At 37.2% G+C, this 18,376-nt stretch overlaps 1 protein-coding gene across 1 annotated transcript in view; it reads left to right on the top strand.

Moving 5' to 3' along the window:
• The window catches only part of ZNF277 (zinc finger protein 277), a 130,800-nt gene that overhangs the window by 77,464 nt on the left and 34,960 nt on the right, over positions 1–18,376 (top strand). The window contains exons 4-5 of the mRNA XM_055590351.1: positions 3,314–3,402; positions 3,643–3,725. Coding sequence (XP_055446326.1) covers positions 3,314–3,402; positions 3,643–3,725 — 172 coding nt within the window. The remainder of the gene's footprint in view (positions 1–3,313; positions 3,403–3,642; positions 3,726–18,376) is intronic.

Here is an 18,376-nt window from a genome sequence, read left to right as displayed (position 1 = left end):
GGAGACCAGGGTTCAGTCCCTGGGTTCAGAAGATCCCCTGGAGAAGGAAATGGCAGCTCACTCCAGTATTCTTGCCTGGAGAATCTCTTGGATAGAAGAGCCTGGTGGGCTACAGTCCATGGGGTCGTGAGGAGTCAGACACAGCTGAGTGACTTTCACTTCATTTCAGTCTGTCTTGCCTAGTCAAGCAGTTCCAATTTCACAGCCCCAAACAGCTGGTGGTGTCAGCTTTCAGTACCTACACAGGAGGTTAGGAGCAGTTCAGATCAAGAGCTGCTTTTAGGTAGTATGCTTTTCAGAAAGGGAAGACCTTCCCCCTCCCTTCAGACTTCATTTCTGTACTTTGGTTTTGCCCTGTCAAAAACTTTTTCCACGGGCTTTAAGGAAGTTGAGTCTCTCCATGGTCTCTGAGGAAATTCTTCAACTATCCATTACAACTATTCATATAAACCTAGAGGCTTTCTCCTGCTTTCTTGTTCTGAGGTTCTTATGTAGATTGGCCCTCAAGTGACAAGAGAGTCATGATGTTGTAGAAGACTTAAGATTTGGAGACAACAGATCCCAATTGGAAAGGTCACGGTTGTGTGACCTTGGGCGGGTAGGGTCTCAGTAACAGTAGCAGCTCATAGTTCTCATCCTCTGATCACTCTCCTCTTCCCCCACCTCAGGCACCTTGTGTGTGCCTTCTGACACTACTAATACAACTGTTGTAACTTGCTCATTGTTTGGTGAAACGTTATCATTGTTTTTGTTGTTGTTTTGGATGCCAGGATTTCTTTGGAATAAACAAATTCTTTATTACTCTAGTTTTATCTAAATATGTTATTTTTCCTTATAATAATAGCTGCCATTTATTAAACACCCAGAAGGTGGGTGCTGTTTTACATGTATCATCCTATTTAATTATCAACAATCCATTTTGCAAATGAGTAAGCCAAGTTTCAGAAGTTTTAAAAAACCTTTCAGTTCAGACTCATATCTCTAAAGGCAAAGGCCCTGCTTCTCTATTCACTGCTGCCTGCGGGGCTGGTGTAATCAGTTAATAAAACATCAACTGTGAGGGTTTGACCATAGGTTTAATCTGAAAAGCTAAACTACTTCTAGCTCACGATTTGTGCAGGTAAGAGACTCTTATTGTGTTGACTGTGTTACAGAATTGGTCAATGACAGTTCACAGGACAGTCTCATCACTAGTATCTGCTCTTATCTAGTCATCAGCTTCATGCAGATATCATTGCCTTTTAACAAACTGTAGGCTAATGGGCTGGTGACTATTCTGTTTTCCCCAGAGGATATCATCCACTTCAGTGGAATAGTAATCAAGAGTGATGAACCTCTCCTTGATGTATTCTAGTGGTAGCCATGAGGGAGCTCCAGATAAAACATGACTCTTCTATTTTTTTAAGTCAGTTATCTCAGCACCTGGTCCTGCTGTATGAATTTGATTAGTCATGAAAATAGATGTCTGTGTATTTCAGTTTGGAAGAACGATCTATCTTCTATTCTTGACATCTCTAATGGACGTTCTCTTGTGGTCCTTCATCCATGTCACCACTCTGCAATAGAAAATATACTAAGGGAAGAATAAGAAAAGTGTCTGGGAATGTCCCTTTTATTCTCTTAAGTCTTCTCTTGCCTTTTATTTCTCTTTCCCCTGGAGAGGGAAAAAAGGCAACTAGTGGGAAATGGAAAGGAGGAAAATGAGAGGAACTATGTAGGATAACTGGGAAGTGGAAGGTTGCTGAAGCTGGCCAGGATGGCAAAGGAAACAATATGTCTGCCTTTTATAGGTGCTTTTCCTCTTTCTGGGTACTTCAATGGATCTGAAAGGCTTTCTGCTCTGATACTTCTAATGTGGAGGCCAGTAAGCTAGCCATAGTGTCGTAGTTCATTATTTATACTATTTATGGTTTGAGGATGAGCTGGAGCCTAAGATACATCATTTTCAGATCTCTTAAAATAAGGTCTAGCACTGTTTTATAAGGAAAGGGTTCTCCCCCTTCTTACCCATCCAGGTTGACAGCATGGTTATACATGAATGAACTAAAGCATGTGGTTCCGTTGTTACACATTATTCTTTTACTTCTTTTACTTGTATATTCTATTCATGGTATTGTCATCCATTTATATTTTATATAAGCTCATGTCATGGTTCTCTCTTTCTCTCAGACCTCTCTCCCAGCACATGTTTTTTCTAATATATAATGTATGTCCTTTCTATAGGGGACTGTAGGTTTGGGAAATTAAGGACAGAATAAAAAAGAGCTGAAATACTAGGGGTTGGAGACTACTTAGAGAACTTAGAGGAATCTTTAGATACTCTTCTATCTCTTTAAAACATTTAGTGGGGACCTACTGTATGCAGAACACCACTTAGTGCTGTATCAGGCCATTTAAATGCATTCTTTCTGTGTACTTTATCTGTTTCACTAAGTTCCATCTCTTTCACAGGTTTTGGTTCTTTGTTGTAAGGTTCTTTTTTTTATCCATCGACCATGTATTCTGATAGTCAACTATATACTCAACCTTTTCATCTCCTTTCTCCTCCATGAAGGAGATCACATTCTCTTCTTTGTATAATTTGATAAATGGGATTGCAATTGTCAGTGTAAATCTTTTTAGGTAAATGGAAAGATGAACAGTTTGTTGAATCCTGTTATCTTTCTCCCTCTTTCATCAAATAACACAGGTCTGGGTATTATGCTTTGCTTTTAAATTTAGCCAGTATCCTTCTTCTAACTCAGCTCATTAGATACAGGAATTGTAAGCTTGGCTATTTTTCAAAAAGGTAAATTTCCCTCCTTTCAGATTCAGCATGGGCAATATGGAATTGTTCTATCTTGTTAGATAGATACTGAATTTAGACAGACCTTTTGTTGCATTGTCATCATGATCTCTTCTTTTGATGTATAAGGTAAACACCTAACTTTCAGTTTATTGGAAAATGTGTGATGAAGCCTTTTTAATCATTGTTGCATTTTAAATTCACATAAACATAGATGTGATTTTCAAAAAAAAACTTCATTATTACATAAAAGTAATTCATTTTAGTTTTCCCGTATATCTGTTTATTGAATTTGCAGATGGTAAAATGTAATCATTTTCATGCCCTTACAGGGTAATGTTATTTCATTAAATATTTCATGGTTCTACAGTGCTCTGCTGCCTTTCTATTTGCACATTTTCTAGCAGTTTTCAGTCAACATTTGATTTGTTGCTTTAAGATAATTAAATGTTCTTATAAAATCCTATCATTCTCAAGTAAGTAGTTCATTGCCTCTTCTCACTGTTCTTTCTTTATGATTGTTCTAAGGTACATTTTATATTGGAGGAAAAGGTTCACTGAACAGCCCATTACAGATTTTTGTAGTGTGATAAGAATCAATTCTACAGCTCCATCTGGTAAGTGTACATCTTGACTACCATCTTTCCCCTGCAATCCAAAAATTCAAATGAATAATCTTTCTTTAGTTGTAATTCTCTAAAATAATAGCTAAAATTAAATTGTTCTGTTTATATATTCTAATAACTTCAATGAAGCTAAAACAGAACTATATCCCAGAAGGATTTTTTTTAAGAAATAAAAATTTTTTTTAAAGTAAAAAATAACATTTCTCATTTATTTTTCTCATATCTCAACAGAAGAACAAGACAATTATTTTTTGTTATGTGATGTTTTACCAGAAGATAGAATTCTTAGAGAAGAACTTCAAAAGCAGAGACTGGTAAGTAGTAAGAATTATTTTAAACAATGAAGAGTATGTTGGAAATACAGAATCATTTTTGTTATTGTTCTTTTTGTTTTTATTTTGGAAACTTTCAAACATACACAAAAAAGGAGATAATGCATAAAGATCTTAAAACAGAAAAAGTGTACACTTGATTGAAGATTAAAGCATTTCATGTTAAAAATGCAGAGAGAATTTTTGGCTTTGTTTTGCTTCCTGGATTATCTCTAAAATAACAACAGAGCTTACACATTTTAGTGTAATTTTAGTTGCCTGACACATGCTAGGGTTCAGCAGTCATGGAAAAATGCCCTCAGCTAAAATTGAGTTGAATTGATTAACTTTTTTTCTCCCACTGGAATGTGCTATGCAAGAGCACTTCTTTTATTCCTCTTTATGAATTAAGCATATAGTTTGATGGTAATACCCTTTCTCATTTTCAGCCTTAACAATAAGTACACTAATTTGAAAATCTCAGTATCTTTTCAAAAGATAACAGCATATACAATTGTGAAAATTTTCATTTTCAGAAGTTGAATAGAAATTGATTAATTTTTTGAAGCTACTAATTTTATTTAAAAGTATCCAATTTTCCATTATTTATCAGTAAATCTCAACTATTACTTGAAAATGACTGGCTCTTTTTTTCTTTTTTTAGTATTTACTGAAGTGTTTCCTGTATCTTTGGACTTGGGTAGATATGTTGTAAGAGAAAGTTATGATTTCAGTATTTCTGCTAAATCCTCAAGAGATCTAAGAGGAAAATAATTTCTGTCTACTAAAGTCATAAGATTTGAGAAAGTCCCCTGAAGCATATTATATTTTGTAAACATCCCAGCTGTTTATTTCTCCCATAAGCAGAGATGGTATTGTTGGATATTGATTTATATATACGAAAAATTATGCATTTTTTTTTCTAAAGATAAAATACAATCACACTGTGCATTTTGAAATTCAATAATAACAAATTTTTTTCTTTGGATTTATAGCAAACCCTATATAAAGTCAATGAGTTAATACAAGAGTGAAGATGAATAGGGAGGAATAATTTCCGAAAACATTAAATTACAGCACTTGATACAAAGACAGATAACCATCTGTACCATAAAAATTTACATGCCACAAGACACTCACTTTAATTTTAAATATGCAGTAAAACACATTTATTAAAAAAAACCATCAACATTAACTTTTTTATAAACCAGTGACTCAGAGGAATACTTATTAAAACTTACTAAAAATCAGTAAATATTGCAACTGAGGTAAAAATTTATAAGTAAACAAAACTATCATTTATAAGGGCCGAAGGTAAACCGAAGGGCAGACAACACTTTCTGACGACTCTGTCTACTTCTTGATGTTCTGAAGCAGTTTCAATAAATGGGACTCAATAACCTGTTGAACACTTCTGTAGCCCAGGGCTACAGCTAGATCCATAGAATCTATAACATTCTTTATATATCTACTTCATATACCATTCACAAATCAAGGTTGTTCCCTGTACTTCTGACCAACTGGCTGTAAACCTCTATAAAATGGTTCTCACGACCACCCACCTTCCTTGGTTTTGGTTCACAGAACTCAGGAAGCTAGTTTACTCACTAGATTACTGGTAATGATACAAAGCATGCTAATGAATGTGGACTGACATCCAGATGAAAAGATACTTAGGGAGATACCAAAGAAGCTCTGTCCCCATGAAATCTGAGGCCCACCAAAGCAGCATGTCCAGGTGGCTCAGTGGTAAAGAATCTGCCTGCAGTTCAGGAGATGTGAGTCCAATCCCTGGGTCAGGAAGATCCCCTGGAGAAACTGGCAACTCATGCCTGCATTCTTGCAGGAAAATCTCGTGGACAGAGGAGCCTGATGGGCTGCAGTCCTTGTGGTGGCAAAATGCTGGACATTACTGAGCGACTGAGCATGCACACGTGCAAGGCAGCATGCAGGCATGTTCTGATTCATCAGCCTGGAGGCTCTCTGAACCAAGTCCTTTTGGGTTTTTATGGTAGGCTTCCCAGGTAGTGCTTGGGTTTTTATAAAAACCTCATTAAATACTAGGCGTGATTGATTAAATCATTGGCCATTGAGGGCTATGAAGTTCCAACCTTCAAAATCACATGGTAGGCCTTCATCCTTAAGTTGCCTATGTGCTCTCCAAAAGTCAGTTCATTAACATAACAAGAAACACTATAGCTCTCAACACTTAGGAAACTCCCAGCATTTTAGGAGCTAAGTGCCAGAAGTGGGGACTAAAGCCAAATACATATTTCTTATGACAAATCACAACATCCCTTCTTTTTAGCAACTTTATACTCTGACAAATTGGTAAATTTGATGAAAGTGAGCATTATGGCAGCTTAAAAGAGAAAAAATGATGAAGTCAATTCATACATACTTGCATATTCACTGAATTCCAACTTAACTAGATGTTTATACAAGGTGTAATTCATGTCATAAGAGAGTGTAGAATCTAGAGAAATAAAGGCAAATGTGTTATCTCAGGAATGGAGATAATGATAGAACATAGGGCTTGTGAAGATGAAGTGAGATAATGCATGTAATATACTTACCACAGTACCTGTTAGGTAGAAAGCGCTCAGTAAATGTTGCCTATAGTACAAATAACAATAATACTGGGACTTCCCTGGAGCTCCAGTGGTTAAGACTTCATGCTCCCAATGCAGGGGGCATGGGTTTGATCCCTGGTGGGGGAACTAAGGTCCCACATGCCTCACAGCATCGGTGTGGCCAAAAAAAAAAAAAAAAATACAATAATATTGTGTCTTAACAGTGAGATTGATTTGGATATTTGAAGAGTTGTAGAAAAAGAAGGAAAATGCATGTGGATCTATACTGTTGTTGTTCAGCCGCTCCATCATGTCTGACTCTTTGCAGCCCCATGGACTGCAACACACCAGGCTTCCCGGTCCTTCCCTGTCTCCTGGAGTTTGCTCAGACTTATGTCCATTGAGTCAGTGATGCCATCCAACCATCTCATACCGTTGCCCCCTTTTCCTTCTACTGTCAGTCTTTCCCAGCATCAGGGTCTTTTCAGTGAGTTGACTCTGCATCAGGTGGCCAAAGTATTGGAACTTCAGTTTCAGCATCAATCCTTCCAATAAATATTCATTGTTGATTTCCTTTAGGATTGACTAGTTTGATCCCCTTGCTGACCAAGGGATTCTCAAGAGTATTCTCTAGCACCACAGTTTGAAAGCATCAGTTCTTTGGCACTCAACCTTTTCTATGGTCTAGCTCTCACATCCATACATGACTACTGGAAAAACCAAAGCTTGACTATATAGACCTTTGTTGGCAAAGTGATGTTTCTGCTTTTTAATACTCTTTCTAGGTTTGTCATAACTTTTCTTCCAAGGAGCAAGTGTCTTTTAATTCTATGGCTGCAGTTACTGTCTGCAGTGATTTTGGAGCCCAAGAAAATAAAGTCTGTCACTTTGGAAATTGGCAGTGACAACAGGATGTCTTTTAGGTATAACAAGCTCTACAAATCAGTAACAGACATTTCCAGAAAGAAACCCAAATGATCAAATGAAAACTTTCAACCAAAGCAATAATACACCTTTTTCCTTCTATCAAGTTAACAAGATTTGAGAAGAGTAACAGTAAATGGTGGTAAGGATGTTAAAAGACAAGCACTTTTTTAACCACTTTAAATAGTGTGCATTGGTATACTATACCTGAAAGGTGCTTAAATGTAGTTTAAACCCATTAACTTGCTTTATGGTAATGGGTATATAATCCATTCTGTATTTGAATGATCTCAACTCAGTGTCAGTAGGGTCTCAAGTCCGTGAGAGAGGACCCTCAAACCAGAGCGGCATTTGCCCTCCTGATTTGCGTTAGTGATGACTTGCATTGGTATCATTCATCTGTGCTCTCTCATTTGGAACTCTAAAGAAAGGATTTAGTGTAAATACCTTTGTATGATTTGCTCTTAGTTCAAAATGGCTTTGTAATTTCTTTGAGGCAGGAATTATGTCTTGTATTTAAATATCCTTCAGTAATACTCACTATACTGCTAAGTTCATGTTAGTATTTTTTACAAACTTCATTTTTTTTTTAAATTGTTTCTGAACAAGTAACAGAGGTATATAGAGTCTAAATGATCCACCTTTTTCCATTTGCTTCTAGACCTCACTGGTTCCTTGTGACATTTATAAGATTTGTCTGTGTTCCTAGGTTTGTTTGGTTTTTTTTAAGGGCTTGACTCCTACTTTACATTTATTTGAACTTTTTCATGTACACTCTGAAGGGAGAATGACAGAACTAGGAAAGATTCTTGAAGGTTTGAATAGCTTGTACCCCTTCCTCCCTTTAGCTTCCTTCTTTAAAAATATTCCCTTGATCTCATCATTCTATCTTAATCTCTTCCAGTAATCCTTTCCCCTCTTTTGTTTTAAATGGGTAAGTTTTCCAAGGTCCCTGTATGCAGGCTTATAAATACCACTGCTATGTTGATGGCTTAAATTTTGGTGCTGCCACAGAAATAGGCGGTCAGAGTCAATATCCATTGATTGAGTTCATCTCCAGCTTTCTTGCTGGCTTACCTCTAAATGCCAATTCTAACTTCCGATTTGTTGAACTTTTCCATATGAATCAATGGTACCTTAATTTTAATGTGCCTAAAACTGACTTTGTTTTTATCTAAACCAGAATTTGCAGTTTGCTTGTTTTCCTCTTCTTACATAATGGTACCACCATTTCCCTGGTCACTCAGTTTGGAAATTTCTGAAATTATCTTTAACTCATTTGCACACCTCAGTCATTTGTCAAGTCCTGTCAGTTCCAACTCTGAGTCCTGTATCCATACTTTTCTTTGTGCTCCTGGTGCCTTTTATGTTACCTTGTAAATGGAATCACCTCTCTAATCAATTGGCATTGCCTTTAGAAGTTTAATATTAAAACACATAGTAGATCACTTTATCCTCCTAAAACTTGCAGTAGTCTTTTTCACCTACATATTCTTAAGCTTTTCTGGGCTCAAACTACATTTCCAGTATCTTTCTCCAGTTTTTTTTTTGTTTCATTTACCCAGGGTCCAGTTTATTCATTCATTTATTTAATATTTATCTTGCACCAGACCCCGTTCCAAATGCTGTTGACACAGCAGTGGGTGAGATAAGCCACAGCCCCTACTCTTTTAGAGACTGCACTCTAGTGAAAACACTCATATCTCACAGTTACTTGTATGTTAGGTGCTTTCAGGAATATGCTTCATCAATCAGGAATGCCAGCCCCACCTGTGTAAATAACATACCCCTCAAGACATTGCTCAAATACCACACTTTCCACAAAAACTTCCTGATGCTGCCAGTCAGAATTAATAACCTTTTCTAAACTCTATTAATAACAGTATTTTACTTGGCTTTTCAATTATAGTTATTTAAAAACCTTTCTTCCCTACTGGATTAGATGCCTCTTTAATGGTTGAAACTGTCAGGTTCAGTTTTATATTTTCTCTGAGCCTTGTTCATAAAGTATTAACTTAAGTTTGATCCTGAAGTATTGGTGTGGTATTTCTATAGTGCCATATATTCAGATCTCCTGGATTAAAGGAAGAGAGGTAAAATAGCTGAGGCAGACATACTTAATCATGGCATACACTTTTCACTTAAGCATAAAAAAAAATAATACTAGTATTTTTACATTTGCCCACAGTAGAAGATAAATGACACTCATAAGTTCTCAGGGCAAGATATAACTTTTAATTAAATTGGGATGAGGGGAAACATCCATTTAGCTGCATCAAAGTGGATTTTTTTTTTTTTTTTTTGTCGCTATTATAAATGTCAGCCTGAGAGGTCATTCATGACAACTATAAATATTTTATGAAAAATTTAATCTATATAACAATTTGTTCCTCTGGAGAGAAACAGTTTTTTTGTTGTGGTTGTTTTTAATGCTACTTCATATATCCCACCTCCCCCACCCCACAGTAAAACAGCAAAATGAAATTATATATCCCCACTAAAATTTTTCTCCCTTGTGCCACTTTTCATTATAGATTTCAGAGATTTTTAATAAAGCATCAAATTATATCAGTGACTTTAAAGTAAAATATATTTTTACCTTTCTTGCATAATTCCTAGCTTTGTAGCATAAATTTTATAATTGCATCTAGAGTAACTTTCCCAAATATAAGATGTTTCCCATTGACTATAACATTATTATTAACAATGCAACAGAGATGAAGTTAGCTTGAGTGCCCTTTGAGTGATATTAACCTTTATTTTAGTTAATGTTTTCATTTAGGAAACAAATATAAGCACAGTCTGAAACAATACTAAACTGAATCCTAAAGTTTACCACTTTGAACTTCAACAAGAACTTAAAATTTACATGGCAATTTGTACATCCATTGGCTCTGTGAGATCACTAAGGCAATACCATAATCTCTGTTTAGATGGAAAAACAAGTTTGAAGATACGAGGAGATGTGCTCAAGGCCTCAGTTCTGTTCTGTATTAAGTAGGAATGAAAGAGCTCAAGCTCCTGTTTTCCAACCCCAAGCACCATTCTTTACCAGGATCCTTTATCAAATTGGAACTTCCTTCTATAAGCAAATGTAACATTTTAAAAATAGCCAGTTTTTAGAATTAATAAAAGTGGATGAACAGGGAAATAAATAGTAGTATTCTGTTTCCATTGCTAAGATTTTTTTTCATCTAATTTCTTGTTATCTTAGGTCAGTGGTAAATAGAAATTCTAATTTCTTTCAGCATAAGCTACTTATGGCCTTCCCCAGTGGCCCAGCAGTAAAGAGTGTGCCTGCAATGCAGGAGACTCAAGTTCAGTCCCTGGGTCAGGAAGATCCCTGGAGGAAGGCATGGCAACCCACTCTTATATTCTTACCTGGAGAATCCCATGGACAGAGGAGCCTGGCGGGCTACAGTCCACAAGGTCAAAAAGAGTCAGACATGACTGAAGTGACTGAGCACAAGCAAAAAGCTGCTTATATTTTCTTTTAAAACTCGAAGATAATGTGTTTTTTAAATTTCTTCTATCTTAGGGTATACCTGACCCTGAGTTTAGCCAGTAAAATACTTTCTTAGGTAGATAATACTATACTGATTCAGGCTGATAGCCTCTCTCTTCTTTAGTGTAAAGGCAAGTACGTATTTCACAGTTTCCCATAGCACCTTTCAATTGTTTTGAAGTCTGTCTTTTCTTGCCTAGGTAGGGTAGAGTCCCTTATATCTTTAATGCAAATAGAAATTAAGAAACTTCTCTAGCAGTCCAGTGGCTATGACTTCACCTTCCAGTGCAGAGGGTCTGGGTTCATTCCCTAGTTAGGCAGCTAAGATCCCATACACCTCATGGCCAAAAATCCAAAACAGAAAACAGAAATAATATTGTAACAGATTAATTAAAAATCTTTTAAACGAAAGTTTCATTAAGAAATGTAGTTAATCCAAGTAGTATATACAATAAGAAATAAAGTCTTGAATTTTTAAGCGATTTAATTAATTAAGAAAAAAAAATTGGGCTTTTCTAGGTCTCATGTGTTTAACTCTTGCAATTTTTTGTTCTGTAGTTCAACTTCACTTTTTTTTCATTGTGATGATCTGTTCCATGTAAATGGTTCCATGTAAAAGCTGTATAATTTTTTTTCTCTTCTAGTTAGTTTTTTAAAGATGTTCTCACTGTCCTGTCTCTTCCCTACTCTTCAAAAGCCACCTCATGGAGATTCAAAGTAGGAGAAAAATACTGACAGTGTGTCCTGTGTACCAAACAGATGGTTATTGCCTTCATCTTTGCAGTTTCAAAAAGGGTGGGAGGTACTGATATCTTTCAAAAAGGTGACATATTAGTCAGATCAGATCTCATGGATTTGGAGGAGTGTGTATCATCATCCAGTTAAGAAATTTTTCCCTGGCTTTTTTGTTTTACTGTCTTCATTTAGTCATTGACGTGCATTTTCTTAATCATTTAAAACATCTTGATATTGCCATAAACTTAACTTTTCACCATCTCAAAATGCAGAGAACACTGGATTTTTACATTTAAGAAACTGTATTGTTTCTTTGATAATCCTTGTTTTAATGCAGTTATTCCTGCCTTTACCTGCAGAGATGTGTTTTTAAGTATATTGCATGAGTTACACTGCTAACATAAACTCTAATGCTTACATCATCAGATTCTGGCAGGCAGGTTAGTCTTTCCCAGGGTTATCTAGCAATTTTTGACACTTAAGAGAGCAATTCTTTGGTAAAAAGTAGCTTTTTACTTTACCCCAGGTCAGAGAGTTTCTAAAATATTTAAGTTACAGGCAGATTCTGTCCTGAAAGTGGTTGAAACAGGACATCAATATCATATATAAAATTTGTCCATGTTTCCATTTTACTTTGTTATGTACTTGTCCCCTAATCCTTATATTATTAATGTTACTGAGCTTTTTATACTTTAATTTTCCCATTTTGAGAGTTAGATAAAATAAAGGGTATGATAGAAAAAAAATATGCTTTTACTATAAGTCTTTGAGTACTCATGTGTCCAGTTCACATAACTCTAGTATTAAAACTTGCCGATACTTTCAAATTTATTTAAAATAAAAATCCAGCCTCCTTACCAAGATCTCAAAGGGTGGTACCTGTTTCCCTCACCCACTCTCTTTGCTCACTGTGTCCCATCACTCTGGCCATGTCTCTGTTCCTCAGATACAGGAAGCTCCAGCCAGCACCACTTACTATTTATTCTACTTGGATTGCTCTTCTCTAAAATCTCATGGCTTTTCTGAAGGGAAAGGAAGAGATTTTGGAGATGGTTGTATCCGAGATAAGCTTTTAAAATGGATCTATAGGTTAATGAATGCCTTTGGAATGCTTCTGGAACATAAAGATATTTAGAGTAATTCAAATGGATGACTGGAGTGATTTAAGAAAAATTGCCTTCTGTGGATCATTGATTTAGCTACCAGTTACAGTGTGGATACTAAAAACTTATGTTGACTGGTTAATTTACTGAAGTCTTTTTTCAGTGGGTAGGAAAAATTTAAACCTATTCTGAATTTGAAATTATGAACAAGAAGAAGTCATAGGTTGCAATGCCCAGTGTAAAACCAAATGTTTAGTTAACTTTTAAGAAATCTTGGCTGAATAAATGGCCTGTGTTTTAGCCAGTTGAAGTGTCCATGTCACCTGTTTTCACCAAAAAATAGATCTATCCATGTTATTTTCAAATCGTTTACTCTGGTTGGTATGGGGGATGAAGAATAAGAAGTAGGCAGCAGACTTCTTTGATTGCTTTCTTTATTACCAGCAATGGCTGACATACCATTCTTCATACCTTGATGTCTCATACCATTCTTCATACCTTGATGTCTGTTCCCCAAAGGAGTGCCAATCCAGAATCCCCAGTGCGGTGCTTGGAAGTAGCAAATGTTCCCACTCTTTAAGAGCAAAGGCTTCTCAGGGTTCCATATGTGTATCAGGGGCTTTGTCATTTGGTATGCCATCTGGGTTTTGGTATTGGAAACAAGTTACTTCAGAAGAAAGCTAGTGACTCATTTGTATTAACAGTACAGACCTTTTTCTGCATCTGCCTAAAAAGAATTTTTATTAGTTTTCTTTTAAGCCTCCATTTTGTTGACCATCTACTGCTTCATTTTTTACCCTGAACTTCAATCAGTAGCTGAAAGCATAAACAAATTCTAAACTGTTCCAGGATTTATTCTTCTTCAAGGTATCTCCTCCTCAAAGATTCCCAAACACTCATGTTTTATCCATTTTTATGGATAAATATTTTATCCAAATGTTTTATCCATTTTTCTTGTGAGGATCTTTCATAATCCCAGCATGTAAGCAAAAAGTGAATATACTGTGGACCTTTACTGGGCCCTGGTGTGCACAATGGGCTGAGGCTGGTGCTGCAGATCTCCTCCATCTGCCTTCTTTCCTTGCTGTTCCATCAGCTTCTGGCTACACCTGCCCCAATTTTAAAAAGACAGACCTTCATCTCTGTAAATTTTAAGCATTGTAAGTTTTTTTTATTTTATATTTAAATCCTTTTATACCAACATACATGCCTATAACTTTCTTGAATGTTCTAAGAAAAATGCACTGTCAGACTTGCTTAAAAACTTCCAAGTTAGAATCTTCTGGGTCTGACTTTATATCCAGCTCTTATACCACAAAACACTCTTGTACACTCAGAAAGAACTCAGTAATACTCTAGTTTTACTTCTTAGTATCCCTTCCCCTATCTGCCAGCAGTGCAGACCTCTGCTTTGTATCAGTGTGGTACAGCGGTCCCTCCCCCAGCCAGCAGCTAAAGAACTGATGGAAACTAGCAAGGTCCCAGGAAGCAAGCAGATTTGAAAACAAAGGCCAGAAGTGGAGTTTTAATAAAGTATTCAGACAGTAATTTGAATAGAGCATTTATGTGACAAAAACAGAACTGTTAAGCAACAGGGAACTAAACATTTTTCATACAAAGTTAAAAGCACATTGTATTTTCTTCCTGACTACTTGCCCAATCCTCATCTCTTCAAGAGAGACAAGCTTCATCTAAATTATTTCATCTGATTGATGATTGTCATTTAGAACTTTATTGCTACTTCTGTTTCAGGTATTCCTTTGAAAAAGGTGTATGGATTCATTAAATATTCTAATATATTATCTGCAGATTATAAGGTAAAATCAAGCATGTTATCTGCAGATACTTTTTAAGTTGACTTGTCTTTATACTTAGAAATGTCTCTTAATAGTAGGCTTCCCTGGTGACTCAGATGGTAAAGAATCTGCCTGCAATGCAGAAGACTCATGTTTGATCCCTGGGTTGGGAAGATCCCCTGGAGAAGGAAATGGCAAACCACTCCAGTATTCTTGCCTGGAGAATTCCATGGACAGAGGAGCCTGGCAAGCTATAATCCATGGGGGCACAAACAGTCAAACATGACTGAGTGACTATCACACCATGGAAGGGCCATTGTTCATGTGTCTTTGCCCTACTGCCAGGGTTTCTCCTGAGATCTTGATGGAAGCCTGTGGAAAAGACCTGGATCCCCTTGTGTCCAGGACTCCCAGGGCTCTTTAAAATTTCAGCTCTTTTCTTCTTTCTTGCCCTTTTCATCTCTTGTTCTGCCAAAGGTGAAATAGTTCCTGTATCCCTGCCTCTCTTCAGAGAGTTTGTCACCTTTTGGAATTCAGTTTGTTTGGTTGCCTTTTGACTTCAGCTTTCTTGGAGTCAAAGTAAGTTGTGCAGGGTTTTTGTTTAGGGTTTGTCTTTTTTTTTTTTTTAATCCAACTTTCTTTCATTGTAAGGATGTTCTCTTGTGGCTTTCCTCATCCTAAGCAGAGTGAAATTCTTCCTCCCTCTGCAGTATTCTTGCCTGGAGAACCCCAGGGACGGGGAAGCCTGGTGGGCTGCCGTCTATGGGGTCGCACAGAGTCGGACACGACTGAAGCGACTTAGCAGCAGCAGCAGCTGCTTTATTTTAATTAATATCTAAGTGATTCAGTTCAGTTCACTTCAGTTGCTCAGTCGTGTCGACTCTGCGATCCCATGGACTGCAGTACACTAGGCTTCCCTGTCCATCACTAACTCCCAGAACCTACTCAAACTCATGTCCATCACATCAGTGGTGCCATCCAACCATCTCATCCTCTGTCATCCCCTTCTCCTCCCTCCTTCAATCTTTTTCAGCATCATGGTCTTTTCCAGTGAGTCGGTTCTTCGCATCAGGTGGTCAAAGTATTGGAGTTTCAGCTTCAGCATCAGTCCTTCCAATGAATGTTCAGGACTGATTTCCTTTAGGATTGACTGGTTTGATCTTCTTGCAGTAAGGGACTCTCCACTGTCTTCTGCAACACCACAGTGCAAAAGTATCAATTCTAAGTGATTAAATGCCACTTTTGGTTAAAGTAGATGCTTCTCCTTTTTCATAGAATTCAGAAAGATATGCACACATATGTATTTGTCTACTAAAAGAGACAATTGGCCTTACTAACTAGTTGTCATGAATAAATTCCAAAACCTATTATTGTTTAATATCTAATCTTGGCCTTTTGACATAGTTATCAGTGAATATTAGATTAGTAAATTACTATGTTTAATGTACCTTGGTATACATTTTGCTGGAAGTTTGTCATTGGAGGATGTGCCAACAAATTATGTCACTCATTGGCAGGTGTTCTTTGGGTACATTCCTGACAGCCCCCAACTTACCCCCCCACCAAAATCAGGGCTGGGCAACTGGTGACACCTTCTTTAAACTTTAATCTGTGTTAAACATTGTGACCATGATAAATGAAGTACAACTTTGGAAGCTAGTAGTTGGTATTGGGGGGTGAGATGGGGAATAAAAATGATTTTTTTAGGGGACTCTTTTTTTATCTAGTGTGTGGCTGTCTCCTTGAGTCATTTTTGACAAAGAATTAAATGACTTCCCACTGTCAACTCCTGTTCATGTTTAGGACTCTGCAGCTTTTATAAGACAGAGTCAACTCAGATGTCTCCCAGTTGCCTTCTAAGGCCAGTGGCTGTGCATCCAAGTCAGAGCTTAGAAAAACAACAGTCAAGCTACTTGACTGGAAGGACAAAGTTGAGAATATTATCAACCAATATTTATAAAAGCCATGTTCAGGGAAAATTTTTTTGAGGAAGGTCACAGTTTTTCTAGGAAGTCTTAAACTGTCAACCTCCATTCAGAAGGAAACAGCTATCTATTGTACCCCTCTGCATTGCTACCCCTCTGCATTGCTCTCACTAAGTTTCGGGATATGCTTTGGCATGAGAGCTGGCTTTGGAGAATCAATATGAGACACAGTCTATCTTGTTTGGTCTATTTGTTCTAAGTATATGGACTTCACTGTAGCTCAAAAGGTAGAAGAACCTGCCTGTGATGCAGGAGACCAGGGTTCAGTCTCTGGGTTGGGAAGTTCTTCTGGAGAAGGGAATGGCAATCCATTCCAGTATTCTTGCCTGGGGATTTCCATGGACAGAGAAGGCTGGTGGGCTACAGTCCATGGGGTCACAAAGAGTCAGACACGACTGAGCGACTAACACACACACACATTCTAAGTATATTGCCCATTCTATCACATAATATACTTACTATTAATGGCTTCTGACTTCCCAGAGTTAGGCCAGACTTCACAAGACTATCCTTTCTTCAAACAGCAGCCACAATTGCGGGGTCCGTAAGCTGCCTTCACTTCTGACCAGCTGACTGCAAATTCAAGAGGTTCCCACTATGCCCCCTCAGGTTCATTAGTGTGCTATAATAACTCACAAAGCTCAGAAAAGCGTACATTTATGATTACAGATTTTATTGTAGAAATAAGTCCAAATCAGAACCAGCCAGAGAGAGATATAGGATGAGGTCTGGGAGAACCCAAAACACAAAGCTTTCATCATCCCCAGGGATGTATTGCTCTTCTGATGCATCAGTGTATAGCAATGCACACAGTATTATATTATAACAATACACACTCAGGAAACCTTACCTGAGCTTTGGTGTCTAGAGTTTTTGCTGAAACTCCATTAAGTTTGATTGATTGACTCACTGACCACATGATTGAACTCAAACTCCCATTCCCCTCCCCTTCCTGAAGTCAGGCTGATGTCCTGTGGTTCAAACCCTAGCCAACTGACCACATGTTGGTCTTTGAACATGGCAGTCCCCATCCTGGAGCTGTCTCATTAGCGTAAACTATCAGGTGATGTCAAAAGGCCCACGAGGAGTAACAAAGACACTCCAAACACTCAAGGAATTCCAGGGCTTTATAGGTTGTCGCCTAGGAACAGGGGACAAAGCCAGCAAAATTCTTTGTTACATGAACTCCTGTCCAACTGTTTCCCTTTTCTAAGAAAGCCAATAGCCAAATTTGAAGCCCCTAGAGGTTTGAATGTGTGGATGTACATTTATATTTCTTCTTTTTTTTATCTTCAATTTGTGTGTCCATCCACCCTAATTTTTTCTTTCTTCCTTTACTAATTTTCTACTATGTTGTTTTATAACCACTTGAAATACTTAAGAAAACAAGATGGAGGTGTAAATTAAATAATCCCAGATACCTCAGAGATAATCCATGGTTCTAGAAATGGAAAGCAGGAGGAATAAGGAGTTCTGCTGCCTTTCTGTGGAGCCTTTGGGCCGCTGTTCTAACTTTGGTAGGGAGATTTGTGGTGTTCTGTATGGGAGGAGCGCAGCTAGGCCCCTGGACTGAGAATTCCTAGCAGGTTCTGACATGCTGCTGCCTCTAAGCTGGTTGGGAGGGAACCTTAGAAGTGTGCTCTTTTCTCTCATAGTCACTTGTGTAGCCATTCAGCCAGGAAACTATTACGAATCTAATATATCAGTATCTATGAAATGTTTTCGATATCGTATGAATAACATTAACCTTAGTTTTACTTCCTTATGTTAATACAAGCTGTTTCCATTGGATTTGTCATTTAAGCATCAGTTTTTTCTTTCCTGTATATAAATACTTAACCTAAATGGACATTTTCTAAATTGCTTTTTCCCAAATTGGCTGATTTTTATAATGTCCAAAGTAACTCACAAATTTCATTTTCTACCTACATGTCAGTCCCCTATGACTATGTTGCATGCCATCTGCTATGTCTGCCGTTTCATTGATGTTTCCTCTTATTCAGGTTATGAATAAAGATGCAACACTATGTGCT

The sequence above is a fragment of the Bubalus kerabau genome, chromosome 8 (assembly GCF_029407905.1).
Source record: "Bubalus kerabau isolate K-KA32 ecotype Philippines breed swamp buffalo chromosome 8, PCC_UOA_SB_1v2, whole genome shotgun sequence".
NCBI classification, from domain to species: Eukaryota; Metazoa; Chordata; class Mammalia; order Artiodactyla; family Bovidae; genus Bubalus; species Bubalus kerabau.
This window is presented reverse-complemented; position numbering and strand designations above follow the sequence as displayed.